The 17214-nt window shown below is 45.6% G+C and overlaps 1 protein-coding gene across 3 annotated transcripts in view; it reads right to left on the reverse strand.

Annotated features, from left to right (window-relative positions):
* Positions 1–17214, reverse strand: part of CBX5 (chromobox 5) — a 60656-nt gene that overhangs the window by 43072 nt on the left and 370 nt on the right. The window contains exon 1 of one of the 3 annotated variants that reach the window (XM_037884127.2): positions 16724–16861. The exons of the other annotated variants lie outside the window; for them this stretch is intronic. Within the exon in view, the coding sequence (XP_037740055.1) occupies positions 16724–16783 (60 nt within the window). The 5' untranslated portion in view covers positions 16784–16861. Of the gene's footprint in view, positions 1–16723; positions 16862–17214 lie in introns of those variants that run through there. 3 annotated transcript variants of the gene reach the window in all.

A 17214-nucleotide genomic window follows, 5' to 3' on the forward strand; every position in this document is an offset into this window, starting at 1 on the left:
CATGAGTCTATGAGAATCTTGGAGTAATGGTGGATAGTTCTCTGAAAACGTCAGCTCAATGTGCAGTGGCAGTCAAAAAAACTAACAATGTTAGGAACCATTAGGAAAGAGATAAGAAGACAGTAAATATCACAATGCCACGATATAAATCCATGGTACACCCACACCTTGAATACTGCGTGCAGTTCTGGTCATCCCATTTAAAAAAAAAACATTGAAAATGGAAAAGATACAGAGGACAACAAAAATGATTACGGAACAACTTCCATATGCGGAGAGATTAAAAAGACTGGGACTATTCATCTTAGAAAAAGAGGCAATTTAGTAGGGACATGATAGAGGTCTACAAAATTACAAATGGTGTGCGGGAAGTGTTATTTTCTCTTTCACATAACACAAGAACCAGGGGTCACGCAATGAAATTAAATAGACAGCAGATTTAAAACAAACAAAAGGAAGTACTTCTTCACACAAAGCACAGTCAACCTGTGGAACTCGTTGCCAGGGGATTTTGTGAAGGCCAAAACTATAAAAGGATTCAACACAGAATTAGATAAGTTTCTGGAGGATAGGTCCATCAATGGCTATCAGGCAAGATGGTCAGGGATGCAACTGGTTTCCCCTAAGCCTCTAACTGGGACCTGAACACAGGCAATGGATCATTTGATAACTGTTCTGTACCGTTCATTCCTTCACAGCAGTTCTACAACTTTATTGGACAGCAATAAACTATTCTGACAACAAAAATTACTACACAACCCCAGGAGGGGGGACCAAAGCCTGAGCCCATCCAAGCCCTGCCGCCCCAGGTGGGGGGGCCAAAGCCCAAGCCCCACCACCCTGGGTTGGGATGCAAAAGCCCAAGAGCTTCAGCCCCAGGCAGGGGGCCTGTAACTTGATCCCCACTGTCCAGGGCTGAAGCCCTCAGGCTTGGGCTTCGGCCCCTGGCCCCAGCAAGTGTAACGTCAACCCTGGTGACCTCATTAAAACGGGGTCATGACCCACAGTTTGAGAACCACTGCAAGCATCTGCCATTGGCCACTGCGGGAAGGCAGGATACTGGCCTGAATGAACCACTGGTCTGAGCCAGTATGGCCATTCTTATGACTGATACAAGACTCGGTTAAAAAAAAATTAAAAGAGGATAATATAATTAATTGTACTAGGGTCCTGAAGGGATCAGTCCTTGACCGTATGTTATTTAATATTCTATCAGTGACCTGAAGAGAAAACATCATTACTGATAAACAGTTGCAGATGACACAAAGATTGGGGGAGCTGTAAATAACCAAGAGGATAGATCACTGACAGAGTGATCTGGGTTACTTGGTAAGCTGGGCGCGTCAATCAATGTGTGTTTCAATAAGGCCAAATGTAAGGTAAAAACAACACAGGCTTAGGAACTAAAATCTAGAAACGCAGGCTATCCTTACAGGATGGGGTACTCTACCCTGGGAAGCAGCAAAGATGAAAATGACTTGGGAGTCATAGTGGATAATCGGCTGAACATAAGCTTCCAGTAAAACCGCTTAAAACCGCTAATGCAATTCTTGGATGCATCAATAGAGGACTGACTCAGAGTAGGGAGGTTTATTTACTTCTATATTTGGCTATTGGAATCCTGCGTCCAGTTCTGGTTTTCACACTTCAAGAAAGATGCTGATAAATTGCAGAGGTTTCAGAGAAGAGCCACAAGAACGATTAAAGGATTGGAGAAGATGCATTACAGTGAGAGACTCAATGAGCTCGATCTATTTAGTTTAGCAAAAAGAAGGTTAAAGCATGACTTAATCACAGTGTATAAGTACCTATTTGCAGTAAAGTGCTCTTCAATCTAGCAGACAAAGGTATAACAAAATTAAATGCCTGGAAGTTGAAACTAAGTACATTCCAACTAGAGATAAGGCACACATTTTTAACACTCAGCCCTGGTCTATACTACAGGGTTAGGTCGAATTTAGCCGCGTTAGGTTGATTTTACAATGAATGTGTCTACACAAGCAACCCCGTTCCGTCAACCTAAAGGGCTCTTAAAATCGACTTCTGTACTCCTCCCCGGCAAGGTGAGTAGTGCTAAAATCGACCTTGCTGGGTCAAATTTGGGGTAGTGAGGACGCAAATTGACGTTATTGGCCTCCGGGAGCTATCCCAGAGTGCTCCAATGTGACCGGTCTGGACAGCACTTTCAACTCTGATGCACTAGCCAGGTACACAGGAAAAGCCCCGGAAACTTTTGAATTTCATTTCCTGTTTGGTCAGCGCGGCAAGCTCAGCAGCACAGATGACCATGCAGTCCTCCCAGAATCGTAAACGAGCTCCAGCATGGAGCGAATGGGAGACACTGGATCTGACTGCTGTATGGAGAGAAGAATCTGTGCAGACAGAACTCCGATCAAAAAAGACATGCTAATATATATACCAAAAATCGCACAGGGCATGATGGACAGAGGCTACAACAGGGACACACAGCAGTGCTGCGTGAAAGTCAAAGAGCTCAGGCAAGCCTACCAAAAGACAAAGGAGGCAAACGATTGCTCTCGGTCAGAGCCCCATACATGCTGCTTCTATGATCAGCTGCATGGCATTCTGGGGGGTGACCCTACCACTACCCCACCACTGTCAATGGACACCTGCAAGGGGGGAGTCTCACACAACTTGGAGGAGGATTCTGTGGAGGAGAATGTACAGCAGGAAAGCCGTGAATCCATTCTCCCCGGCAGCCAGGACCCTTTCATCACCCTGGAGCCAATACCCTCCCAAGGCGGGATCCCCAACCCTGAAGGCGGAGAAGGCACCTCTGGTGAGTGCACATTTGTAACTACAGTACAGGGTTTAAAAGCAATAGTGTTTAATGTCTGATTTGCCCTGAAGACTTGGGATGCATCTGTGGCCAGTACAGCTACTGGAAAAGTCTGTTAACGTGTCTGGGGATGGAGCAGGAATCCTCCAGGGACATCTCCATGAAGCCTTTGCAGAAGGTTTCTGGGGAGGGCTGCCTTATTTCATCCTCCACGGTAGAACACTTTACCACGCCAAGCCAGTAGCACGTAGTCTGGAATCACTGCAGCACAAAGCATGGCAGTGAACGGTCCTGGGTTTTGGTCGCATTCAAGCAACATTCGGTCTTTATCTTTCTGTGTTAGCCTCAGGAGAGTGATATCATTCATGGTCACCTAGTTGAAATAGGGGAATTTTTGTAAGGGAACAGTAAAAGGACCTCATTCATGCTGGGCTGTTTGCACTTAGCTAAAAGGGATCATCCCACAGCCACGCGGTGCGGGGAGGGGTGAAGGGATCATCCCAAATAGCCACGCGGAGAGGTGGGAGGAGGTGTGTGCTGCACATCCACCTGAAAACCACAGCCCCTCCTTTTAAATGGCAAACCCAACTGGCATTGCTTGCTATGGGAAAGGAGGACGCTGCAGTCTGAAAACATTCCCACGTTATGAAGCCGTGAGAAGCCAAACCTGCGTACCCTTTGGCTTACCATGGCTGCCTGGAAACCGAATTCTGTTGCCCAGCCATGTGTGATGTGTCACCATACAAGCAGGCGCTCAATATAAAAGGCAAAATGCGACCTTGTACCTAAAGCACATGTGCTGTCTGCTGTGAATTGCTTGATTCGCTGTGAAAGAGTCTCCCTTTTGTTCTCAGAAATGTATCATCTTAAATTTTACTCTCCCTTTTTATCCCCCTGCAGGTGCCAATGTTTCTATGCTCCCCCTATCATCTCCATCCCTGAGGTTATCGCAGATTAGAAGGCAAAAAAAATGCACTCGCGATTACATGTTTTCCGAGCTCATGCAGTCCTCCAGCACTGATAGGACACAGCTGAATGCATAGAGGCATTCAGTGGAAGAGTCCAGGAAAGCATTAAGTAAGCACAATGAGAAGAGGCAGGATGCAATGCTGAGGCTAATGGGGGAGCAAACAGACATGCTCAGGCATCTGGTGCAGCTGCAGGAAAGCCAACAAGAGCACAGACCGCCACTGCATCCACTGTACAACCGCCTGCCCTCCTCTCCAAGTTCCATATCTTCCCCACCCAGACGCCTAAGAAAGGGGCGGGTGTGGCTCCGGGCACTCAGCCACTCCACTCCAGAAGATGGCCCAAGCAACAGAAGGCTGTCATTCAAACAGTTTTGATTTGTAGCGTGGCTACAATAAGCCACGTACCCTTGTCCTTCCCTCCTCCCCCACCCCACCCTACCCCACCCGGGCTACCTTATCAGTTATCTCCCCCTTTTTTTTTTTTTTTTTTAATTAATAAAGAAAGAATACATGGTTTCAAAACCATAGTGACTTTATATTCTTTGCCAGCTGTGATCGAAGTGGGGAGGGTGGTTGGCTTACAGAGGATTAAAATTGACAAAGGGGGCAGGTTTGCATCAAGGAGAAACACACACAACCGTCACACCGTAGCCTGGCCAGTCATGAAACTGGTTTTCAAAGCCTCTCTGATGCACAGCGCACCTACCTGGTGCTCTTCTAATCACCCTGGTGTCTGGCTGTTCAAAACTGGCAGCCAGGTGATTTGCCTCAACTTCCCACCCCGCCATAAATGTCTCCCCCTTACTCTCACAGATATTATGGAGCACACAGCAAGCAGTAATAACAATGGGAATATGGGTTGCGCTGAGGTCTAACCTAGTCAGCAACCAGAGCCAGCGAGCTTTTAAACGTCCAAAGGCACATTCTACACTTGCTCAGCCTATAACTGAACTGCTCCTTATTGCTGTCCAGGCTGCCTGTGTATGGCTTCATGAGCCATGGGAGCAAGGGGTAGGCTGGGTCTCCAAGGATAACTATTGGCATTTCAACATCCCCAACAGTAATTTTCTGGTCTGGGAAGTAAGTCCCTAATGCATCTAAAGTAAGTCCCTTCTTGCAGCCGCTCAAACAGCCCAGAGTTCCTAAAGATGCGAGTGTCATGCACCTTTCCCGGCCATCCCACGTTGATGTGGGTGAAACATCCCTTGTGATCCACCAGTGCTTGCAGCACCATTGAGAAGTACCCCTTGCGTTTTATGTACTAGTTGGCAAGGTGGTCCGGTGCCAAGATGGGGATATGCGTTCCGTCTATCGACCCACCACAGTTAGGGAAACCCATTGCAGAAAAGCCATCCACTATGACCTGCACATTTCCCAGAGTCACTACCCTTGATAGCAGAACGTCAGTGATTGCATTGGCTACTTGAATCACAACAGTCCCCACAGTAGATTTGCCCACTCCAAATTGATTCCTGATTGTCAGGCGTTGCAAGCTTCCTCAGGGCTATCGCCACTTGCTTCTCAACTGTCATTAGAGCCCCACTGCTGCCGTGATGTCCCAATTGCCACATCCTGTGCTTTCAGGAATGTCTGTGTCCATGTCCTCCTCACAATCGTCCTCGTGCTGCTGTCTCTTAGCCAGGTTCTGCACATACTGCAGTATAATGCATGAGGTTTACAATGCTCGCAAAAGCAGCGGTGAGCTGAGCGGGCTCCATGCTTACCGTGCTACGGCATCTACACGGGTAACCCAGGAAAAAAGGCGCGAAAGGATTGTCTGCAAATGCTTTCATGGAGGGAGGGAAGGGAGACTGACGACATGTACCCAAAACCACCCGCAACAACGTTTTTGCCCCATCAGGCATTGGGAGCTTAACCCAGAATTCCAATGGGCAGCAGAGACTGCAGAAACTGTGGGATAGCTTCCCACAGTGCACCGCTCCGTGAGTCGATGCTAGCCACAGTAGTGAGGACGCACTCCGCTGACTTAATGTGCTTAGTGGGGACATACACAATGGACTGTATAAGACTGATTTCTAAAAATTGACTTCTATAAAATCGACCTAATTTTGTAGTGTAGACATACACTCAGAGCAATTAACAACTTTTGGTAACAACTTACCAAAAGTCATGGTGCATTCTCCAGCACTGGAAATTTTTAAATCAAAATTAGATGTTTTTCTAAAGGTTATGTTCAACTTCAACCACAGCTCTTGGACTGGAAGCAAGATTTAATTTGGGGAAGTCCTACTGCCTGTCTCATGCAGGAGATCAGACTAAATGATTATAATGATCCCTTCTGATCTTAAAATATAAGAATCTAAGGGGGAGTCTTAGGGCTTGCCTTCACCAGCTAACATGCTAAAACTACATCATGCCTCATCTATACTAGAATTTTAACGTGTTAGCTAACATGTTAAATACACATCCTTATTCCTAGGCCTTGTCCGTCTTCACTCTGAAAAGAGATGTGTTCTTAACTCACGCCAGCAGATCCAGGAAAACCCTAGTTCTTCAAGTCTTCAACTCAACCATCTAATGCATGGGAAAACACAGCTTTCTCCTCACTAGGATTTACCTCATCGTTAGTTAATTCAAATTAAAAATACATCTTTTTCCTAATGAAGAGCTGAAGGTGTGATGTTAGGTACTCAAATGGGGGAGTCTATGCTTTAATTTGGCCAGTCTAGCATGTGTTAAAGGCATTGTCTAAACCAGAGACGGGCAAAGTTTTTGGCCCTCGGGCCACATCTGGGAATAGAAATTGTATGGTGGGCCATGAATGCTCACAAAATTGGGGTTGGGGTGCGGGAGGGGGTGAGGGCTCTGGTTGGGGGTGCAGGCTCTGGGTTGGGACCAGAAATGAGGAGTTCAGGGTGTAGGAGGGGGCTCCGGGCTGGGGGTGGGCTCTGGCTGGGGGTGCAGGCTCTGGGGGGGGGGGCTGGGGATGAGGGATTTGGGGTGCAGGAGGGTGCTCCAGGCTGGGATCGAGGGGTTTGGAGGGTGGGAGAGGGATCAGGGCTGGGGCAGGTAGTTGGGGCACAGGGAGAGGCGCAGGGGTGCAGGCTCCAGGTGGCGCTTACCTCAAGCAGCTCCCAGAAGCAGCGGCATGTCCCCACTCCAGCTCCTATGCGGAGCCACGGCCAGGCGGCTGTGCGTGCTGCCCCGTCCGCAGGTGCTGCCCCTGCAGCAACCATTGGCCACAGTTCCCGGCCAATGGGAGCTGTGGGGGTGGCACTTGGGGCGGGAGCAGCATGCAGAGCAGAACCCCCTGGCTGCCCCTACGTGTAGGAGCCAGAGTGGGACCATGCTGCTTCTTCCGGGAGCCGCATGCAGTGGCCCCCAACCCTGGTCCGTGGCTGAAGCACCGGAGCGGGGCAAGCCCCAAACCCCACTCCCCAGCAGGAGCTCAAGTGCTGGATTAAAACGGCTGGCGGGCCAGATCCAGGCCGCGGGCCATAGTTTGCCTATCCCTGGTCTAAATAGCACTTTTCAAATGCGTTACATAGCACATTAGCTAACACATACTAACATCACACCTCCTAAACTAGACAAGGTCCAAGGCATAGCCTAGGAGTTTTCTAATTCAATTTTTGAAAAGAACTGGTTTTCCTAATATAGAGATACCCTAGGAGATAAATGAACTCGCATTTCTGTGCAACAGGGCCTTGATCCGGCAAACCCTTGTTTACAAGTCTTGGTTACACTCAGAAAATGCACTGTATTTGAAAACAAGTTAACATAATCTTAAATATGATTCTGCCCTTAGTGTGAACAAGAGCAGGCAGCCCTGCTTAAAGAGGCATTAGCTGTGCATGGTTAACCATAAAGCCAGTGTCTATAGCTTTATTTTCAGTGAAGTTAGCTCAACTGAGTACTTTAACTCCATTGAAAATCCCCCTTAGCCCTGGACTACACTACAGAGTTAGGTTGACACAAGGCATATTATGTCAACCTAACTCTGTAAGCGTCTACGCTAAAATATCGCTCCGGCCAATGTAACTTGTGCGCTATGCCAACTTAATTCCACCTCCGCAAGAGGTGTAGTGCTTAGGTCAACATAGTTCGATCAACACAGTGTCAGTATAGACACTGCTTGCTTACATCAACTGTTACTGGCTTTCAGAAGCCATCCCACAATGCCCAATGCTGAGAGTTAAATCACTGTAAGTGCTCCTGGTGAGGGGGCACACTGCCAACACAAGGAGCACAGTGTGGACATGCAAAAGCGATTTAATGAGTGTGGTGGCCGTACGTCGACATTACAGAATTATGTCAACCTAAGTTATGTCCACATACCCTCAATGGTGCAGCAGATACAGATTAACACCTTGAAGAATGTCTGAATTTAACTCCTTTGAAAAATACCACAATAATCAGCATGGCCTATGGGATAATTTGTGGGAGTACGGGATTGTAGGATCAGGGCCTTACTGGATTCAAGGATCCAATAAACTTCTCCAGGTTAATTCTATTCCTCTCCCTATCTTCCCTTTCTGTTTTTTTTTTTTTTTTTTTTTTTAAATGGAAATTAAATGTGTAAAACTGTGCTACAACAACATTATGTGCAACTGTCACAATATTAAGTCAGGAAATGCAAGAGTTAAAGTGTTAACAACATTAACTTGACTCATTGCACAAATGTATTTTGCATTTCTGTTTCAGGTGTAGCGTGGTAGGTTAATATTTTGCTCACCTGTATAAAATGTATAGAATGCACAATGCAACAAAGTTAATGTTCCTGATGGAAAGTTGATGTTTGCATTTCCTGGGCTTTTAATCGTGCTACCAACATTAAATGTCTCATTAGTAAAAATGTTTTGCATTTAAACATAGTATATACTGCTGAAAGAAAGCAAGTTCCAGCAAGTTGTAGTAATGGACTGTTAATTCTGAAGAGACTTAACAGTAGCTGCAGCTACGTGTTCCACTAACAAAAACATTTTAAGTTGCCATAGATACAGCTATGGAGCCAAATTCAGCTACAGAATAAGCAGATGCAACTCCACTGATGTTCACAGAGTTGCACCTTCTTACATCAGCGTCAAAATTTAGCCCCCGATAACCTCTGCCATCCCTTGATCATACCTTTATTATTGGTATTGCTAGCACCTCGAAACACCAGTCAAGATTAATGCCTCACTGGGCCAGGCACTGTACACACATACTAGGATCTGAAGATGTTAGCTAATACGTGTTAAGAGTCAAGGTAGTGTGCCTCTAATACATGTCAACCTGTTTGAGTTAAAGTCTCGGTTGCTGAGGGGACCCTAGGCTTCAGCTTAGCACTGTAAAAGTCAACTCTGCGTTGTCCACAATTGAGTGTTAGAGCATGTCAAGTGAACATTTTCTAACACACCTTTAAAGCCTGACAAGACCAATCCCAAGTCATCTGAAACCTACTTTGTGTAGGGTTAGACAACAGTGCTTAAGGCCACGTCTACGCTATTTTGGGCATGGCTACACCGGAAACTTCAAATAACTGAGGCAGGAACGCTCCAGCGGCAGCGCTTTGAAGTGTGAGTTGGGTCTTTTCTAAGCTGAACTGTCCTGGTTTTTTTAATCTCGCCTCACGTGAAAGCTGTTCCATACTCCTGATAATTTTTGTTGCCCTCCTCTGTCCCTTTTCCAATTCTAATATATCTTTTTTGAGATGGAGCGATCAGAACTGCACACAGAATTCAAGACGTGGGTATACCACGGATGTATTTAGCGGCATTATGATATTTATTGTCTTATTATCTATCCCTTTTCTCATGGTTCTTAACATTCTGTTCACTTTTTTGACTGCTGCTGCACACTGAGCGGATGTTTTCAGAGAACCATCCGCAATGACTCCAAGATCTCTTTCTTGAATGGTAAAAGCTAATTTAGAGCCCATTATTCTGTATGTATAGCTGGGATTATATTTTCCAATGTGAATCACTTTGTATTTATCAACATTGAATTTTATCTACCATTTTCTAGCCTAGTCACCCAGTTCTGAGAGATCCCTTTGTAACTCTTCACAGTCAGGTTTGGATTTAACTATCTTGGGTAATTTTGTATCCTCCACAAACTTTTCCATCTCACTGTTTACCTCTTTTTCCAGATCATTTATGAATATGTTGAACAGCACCTGTCCCAATTCAGGACCCTGGGCTTCTCTGCTATTTATCTCTCTCCACTGTGAAAACTGATTATTTATTCCTACCTTTTATTCCCTATATTTTAATCAGTTACTGATCCATGAAAGGACCTTCCCTCTTATCCCAGGACTGCTTATTTGTCTTAAGAGCCTTTGGTGAGACACCTTGTCAAAGGCTTTCTGAAGGTCCAAGTACACTATATCTATTGGATCATCCTGGTCCACATGTTTGCTGACACCTTCAAATAATTCTAATGGATTGGTGAAGCATGATTTTCCTTTACAAAAGCCATGTTGACTCTTCCCCAACATATTGTGGCGTGTGTGTGTCTGATAATTCTGTTCTTTACTATAGTTTCATCCTATTTGCTTGGTACTGAACTTTGGCTTACTGGCCTATAATTGCCAGGATCACCTAGAAACTTTTTAAAAATTCAGCAGTACATTAGCTATCCGCCAGTCATCGGATATAAATCTGCCAGTTTAATCTCAATGGTGTTTTAACAGGACAATTTAAAATATAGGTAACCATGATTAATTATTTGAACTGATCAAGTTAGCAAAAAACATCCAATCAGTGAACTAATTTTGCATGTCATTTCATTTGAAAGGCATAAGTTTTGGAGATATAAATACAGTGCACTCCTTTTATATGAATCACATCTGTACTGGATGATTTGATTCTTATAAGCAGTTGATTCTTACAAGTGGAGTATTTTATGTTCTTATAGGAATGATTTTGTCCCACTGGTTTTGATCACTATATGCGGTTGATTCTTATTTCAGCGATTCTTCTAAATGGAATGCACTTTATCAGAATTTTATCAAGTATTAGATTCGTTAAAACTGAAAGATTCTAAAAATCCAGTCTACTTTTTGCTCTTCTCTCAGGTTGAACAATAAAAATCCAGGAAGTCAGTTTTGGAGGGGTGGGGGTGGCCAATTTTCCTTTTAGCTTCTAAGTGTGGCATATTGAAATAACACTCTTATGCAATGTTTGTATCCCAATCACTTGTTTCCAGTAGCATAATTATTGTTTAAAAATCATGAAAACATTTCTATTGTTTTAGGACTTATGAGGACTTTGTTTTGGCAAAATTGAGAGCCAGGTTGGTGGTATTCTGAAAACAAAAGTGTGGAGAGCGGGGTGAGGGGTAGCATTATAACAACAACAACAAAAAGTTACCTGGCTCCTCCTTAGTTTGGCTTTTAGATTTGCTTTAATAGCGTCGCCAGTTTAAAAGATCTGGCTGTCTGGTTCATGTCTTTTTTTAAGTGAATGGAATGGCAAAGAATAGAGTCCACATTTTTAAGCCAATAGGACAAAGTAGCAAGGTCCTACCTTTCTTGCTCCTGTTTGGTTGAAGCATTTTAATTATGCTTAAGGAACTGAGAATTATGCTGAGGGACCTGGTCTTATTTAGTCTGCAGAAGAGAAGAGTGAGGGGGGATTTGATAGCAGCCTTCAACTACCTGAAGAGGGGTTCCAAAAAGGATGGAGCTTGGCTGTTCTCAGTGGTGGCAGATGACAGAACAAGGAGCAATGGTCTCAAGTGGCAGTGGGGGAGGTCTACGGTGGATATGAGGAAACACTATTTCACTAGGAGGGTGGTGAAGCACTGGAATGGGTTACCTAGGGAGGTGGTGCAATCTCCATCCTTAGAGGTTTTTAAGGCCCGGCTTTACAAAGCCCTGGCTGGGATGATTTAGTTGGGGTTGGTCCTGCTTTGAGCAGGGGATTGGACTAGATGACCTCCTGAGGTCTCTTCCAAGCCTGATATTCTATGATTTTCAGCATTTGCAAACACCATCTATCGATTCTGGGTTGACATTTATGCAGAAAGCCCCAATAATATGGATGCACAGCTGGAGAAACCACGCAATGTTTCAGAGTAGCAGCCGGGTTAGACTGTATTCGCAAAAAGAAAAGGAGTACTTGTGGCACCTTAGAGACTAACAAATGTTGCCTCTGCAACCTCTACGTTCTGAGGCAATGAGCCTAAATACACTTGGGCCAGAGCACAAGAGGACTATTGTATTCCTACTTCCACAGATCCAATGGCTCAAAAAGCTCATGTGGAGGAAGCAAAGGGGCAATGGTTGCTCTTCCAACCCAAAGTTTTTAATGGAGGAGTTACATTCAGCAGTACTGTCCCAGTTTAGAGAGAATTCCCTTCCTCCCAAGCTCGCTCCTCGCCCAACTTGATCTAGTAACACAATGAAAGGGCTTCATATTAAGGATCTTTCTACCCAAGAAGTATAACCATGCCAGGAGACCCAGTTAGGTCAATTTTATATTTTGGACCAGAACATTAAGAGTCCCCGCATCATACTAAAGCCTTGAAGGAACACTGGTAAGGTCCCATCTGCACTACAAATGAAATGGTGTTCCATTGTGTCAGGCAAACTTGGTTGCATTTGCAGTACTAGAACTCCCTTAATGTAAAATTTAACATTGCAATGATGTAGATTTTGTGAGTGATTGGTACAAGATAAGGGCCAGAACTTTATTTCTATCGTAATTTCTCCACTCATGAAGACTGCTAACTTTGCCCTTAGTTACAAGCAATGAAAAACATCCAAGTGTGTGTCTGGTAAAGAAACATTTGCGGCACATGGTAACAACACCAGCTCTATAGAGATGAGTGCATGTTGTTGCAATATCCATTATAGTTCCCTTTGGATAAACATAAAAATCAGAATTATCTATACATTTCTAAAGTAGCTGCTTTATTCTAAGGAGGATCGTTGGAGCTCTGATGCACAAAAGTAGCCCCACTTCCAACATTCTGAAGCTAACATGTATCTCCAAAAGCTTTATGGAGCTACTGTCTCATTTTACGGAACAGTAATTACAACACATACAAACAAATGCTATTAGGATTAGGAGATCAATTGGAGAAGAATGCCTCCTTTCTGAGTTCAAAGATCCTAGCCCCTTCCCCAAAATCACTGCTCTGACTGTTCGTCAACTGGGTTTAAATCTGAAGTAAAAATTGCCATTTCTGAAACTCAAGCTGGTAGCAACTATCTTGCTGAGAAGTTACTGACATGGAAGCCTTATAGAAGATGGTTAAACCAATATTAAGAGGATGAAAACTAGTTACAGATCAAACAGAAACAAGCAAGTGGCTTAACATTTGGAACAGTAACACGTTTAGTCTCGTCATTATACCAAGCAGACTATTAAATAAAACCACCACTATCAATCTGTAGCTCAGGCGTTTTAAATTACAAGGGCTCTCTCTGCTTCAGGATATACAACTAACACACAGTGCAGGGATACAAACATATTTAGTAATATGTTTTAAAATAGCATTGGACAAATATTAAAACAAGCAAATCTGTCTGTTATTGTATTAAAGAAGTGCTCAGATACCAGGGTGATGAGAGCCATACAAGTACTTAGGCATACAGAAATTAAAGTTACACAAGGGTAAGTTCTGAAGCATAGGCTCCAATTACCTGGTCTAATTTAACTTGTGCGTGTGTATATAACTTGGTTTCCAAACATCATGGTAACTAGACAGTGGGGGTAAGAAATAAACCTAGTATTTCAGTAAGGAATACCACTCCCACCATTAAATTCTCATTGCCTCTTGTTCTGAAATAGGTGGGCAGAATACAGTCTCCTCAAAGGAAACCCTCAAGCATAGGATTTGCCTAACAAAAGCAGGTAACTGGTTCATCAAGTTCTGAAATCCTGCCTTCCTTTAGAGGGGGAAAAGGCTCTCTGAGTCCCTCATTAGACACCTGGACAATTTTGCCACATAGACCAATTCTGGAGGCAATGGCAAAGGAAGAGTTAATAAGAATTCAGACAATCAGTATGAAATTAGATTACCTTTGCTTTATTATACAGTTACAAGAGTGGTAAAAATCAGTCAAAGACATCCAGATACTTTTTCTTTACATACAGGATTAAAGCTTGGTTCTATCTTGCTACATATAGAGCAGTAACATGTATCTGAGTGCCCGAGCATGGTAACTGCTACAGCAGTGGTTTTCAACTGCTGGTCCACGGACCCCCGGGGGTCTGCAGGCTATGTCTAAGGGACCCACAAAAGGTTGTTATAACCATAGAACAGTGTTTTTCAACCTGGGGTCCGCAGACTATGTCTAAGATTTCCAAAGGGGTCCACACCTCCATTCAAAATTTAGGGGCCCACAAAGGAAAAAAAGTTTAAAACCACTGTCCTATGGCATACAACAGACAAAGATCCAAATCCCATCTGCCCCTTCTGTTGCTACTAGCTTTGCATCCATACATGAAAATTAATCCAGAATAAGGTAGCGTGTGTGTGAATTTACAGTGGATTACCTCTCTACATAGATATACTTATTCCAGAATAAGCATGCCTTTTTCCATGTTTAAACTAATTCAGAACAAGGTACGCTTATTCTGGAATAAATGCATCTAGACATGGAGTTAATCAGAAACAGTTAACCCACAGTAAATTGCAGTGTTGTTGTAGCCATATTGATCCCAGGATATTAGACAGGCAAGATGGGTGAGGTAATCTCTTTTATTGGATCAACTTCTGCTGATGAAAAAGACAATCTTTCAAGTTTACACAGAGCTCTTCTTCAGGTCTGGGAAAGGTACTGAGGGTGTTATAGCTAAATACAAGGGTGGAACAGATAAGGAGTTAACACATGTTGCAAGAGACCACTCAAAGTGAAGTAGGCAGTTAACACCACTACAGTATTAGTGGGTTTCAGATAGTTATAATGAGCCACTGTAACTTCACATTCTATCTTATTCCAGATTAATTTTCACATGTGCAAACACAAATACCGTAACAATGTACAAGACCATGTCCCAGGACACTTTAGTGCACTTGGAGTCATGGTGTCTACAAAACCAAGAATGTTGTGAACATGTCTGGAAACTACTACAGTAGAACCTCATAGTTACGTACACCTTAGGAATGGAGATTGTTCATAACTCAAATGTTCGTAACTCAGAACAAAACATTATAGTTGTTCTTTCAATAGTTTACAACTGAACATTGACTTAATACAGCTTTGAGACTTTACTATGACAGAAGAAAAATGCTCCTTTCCTTCTTTTTTAGTTTACATTTAACACTGTATTGTATTTGCCTTTTTTTTTCTCCTGTCTCTGCTGCTGCCTGGTTGTGTACTTCCAGTTCCAAATGAGGTGTGCTGCTGACTGGTCAGTTTGTAACTCTGAGGTTCTCCTGTATTCCCAAGAATGTAGATGGGCCAATAGCGGTGCATACAATATTTAACCTAGAGTTGCAGTGAGGGGGGAAGCGCTTGGTTAGGAGGAACCCTGAATGAATGTGGCAGAGTTTGGGCTCATAAGACAAGATCACTGCTCTGAAGACGTAACAACAAACTGGATCTGGATGTGAAATGAAGGCATGCAACATGGGGGGGTATAACTACAAATAAAGAGAGCACTGGGAGGAAGAGGGGTGTCTACAGGGATTTGCAGGGCTGGGAGGTCACACAGGCACAAGAGAAGCTGCAGGATATGCAGGGCTGGGAGCAATATGGGGTTTTCAGGTGAAATCCTGGGAACATCAGGGTTTTGGTATGAAAAATGAGAGTGGGGGAGATGTTCACAAAGGATCTCAAGCAGAGCTACAGAGGGATTTGCAAGGCTAGAAGCAGGCCTACTGTGAGGGTTCTAGAGATAGGGGATGTGTTGGGAGGTTGCAGGGCTTAGAACATCCATGAGGTTTGCAAAGAATAGTGGGGAGGGCTAAAAAGCTAAGTGGTGTTTGCAGGGGGCTGCTGGAGATCATGCAGGGGGCTGCAGTGCAGAGTATGATTTGTAGCCCCCCTAATCAGGAGGCTGTAGGTGAGCAGTTGCAGTGGATCCTGAGAGGAGAGGAACGACTGTGAGGTGCATTCAGGGAGAGGAGAAGGGCTGCAGGAGAGAGAGATGGGAGATCCTTGGGAAGAGGAGGAGGTCTACAGGGGGGTGGTTTTGCAGGGGATAAGGGAGATGGGCTGCGGGGGTATGTTTGCAGGAGATCTGGGGGGTGGGACAGGTGGGACAAGGAGGGCTGTAGGGGAGGGTAGCAGGGGAGATGGAGTTGCAGGGAATGGGGACGTTGCAAGAAATCCCAGGGAGGAGTGACAAGCATGAGAGTGTGTGGCAGGTGATGGGGGGGGTGGGGGGCGGAGGAGAGATACAGGAGATCTGTGGTGGGCAACTGGTGGGGGAAGCTGTAGAGAGGCGGGAGGCCTGTTCCAGGGGATCTTGGGAGGGGATGTTTGCAGGACAGGGCAGTGCAGGGGATCCAAGAGGTTGACGGGGGAGGCTACAGGGGATGTTGGGGTTGGGGGTGCATGTGGGAGGTTTACAGGAGATTGGGAGTAGGAGGAATTTTGGAGAGAGGGATTTACAGGGGATCTAGGAGGAACTAAGCAGTAGGAAGCAGGATGTTGTGGGGAACCCAGCGGGGGGAGGGAGGGTTACAGAAGGTTGGGCGGGGTGGGGGGGGATTTAGGATCCCAGGGAGGTTACAGGACAGGGCAGCACAGAGGATCCAGGGGCTGTTGCAAAGAGTCGAAGAGACAGTGGGGAAGGAGATTTACAGGACAAGTCTGTGCAAGGGATGGGGGGGGGGGGAAGCAGGGGATTCGGGGGCAGGGGAGGGTTACAGGACAAGTCTGTGCAAGGGATCGGGGGGGGGGGGGAGCAGGAGGGGCTGCAAAACACAGCGGTATACGGGATCCAACCAGGGAGAAGCAGCAGGGTCGCTTCCAGGGGGAGCAGCGGGGGTGTTGAAGGACAGCACAGTGCACGGGGCAAGAACCCAGGACGATGTGGCCAGGGACCCCTACCTTTCCCAGGTCCCCTTCTGCACTTTGGGGGTGCACCCCATTTCCCAACCCCCATCTCATCGGGTCCAGAGGCGGGCACTGCGACGTAGGGCCCCGATTGGCCCGCTGCCCCGCCCATCAGGCTGAAGCACCACCCTAATGCGCTTCAGGAGCACTCCCCGAGACACCGCGCGCCCATTAGCCCGCCGCGCCATCAGTCTCAGGGGAAAGCACCGCCCCTTCCCTAATGCGGCTGCCTCATTGGCGGAGAAGGCTGTCGCTCCCAGCTACTGCGCCCGCCCTCTTCCGCGCAGTTGGCACTGGTGCCTCGTGCTGCCAATCATGCTACATTAGCCCCGCTCCCGCCCCTCCATTGGCCAGCTAGCCTGTACATCAGGCGTCGCGGGCCCGCCCCCTAACCCCTTTCATTCCATACAATGAGCCCCTGCCCCCCCCCGCCCGGGTCTCCTGCCCGAACAAACCGATGCCCTAACTCAGCAAACCTCCCGCCC

The sequence above is a fragment of the Chelonia mydas genome, chromosome 20, assembly GCF_015237465.2.
Source record: "Chelonia mydas isolate rCheMyd1 chromosome 20, rCheMyd1.pri.v2, whole genome shotgun sequence".
NCBI classification, from domain to species: Eukaryota; Metazoa; Chordata; order Testudines; family Cheloniidae; genus Chelonia; species Chelonia mydas.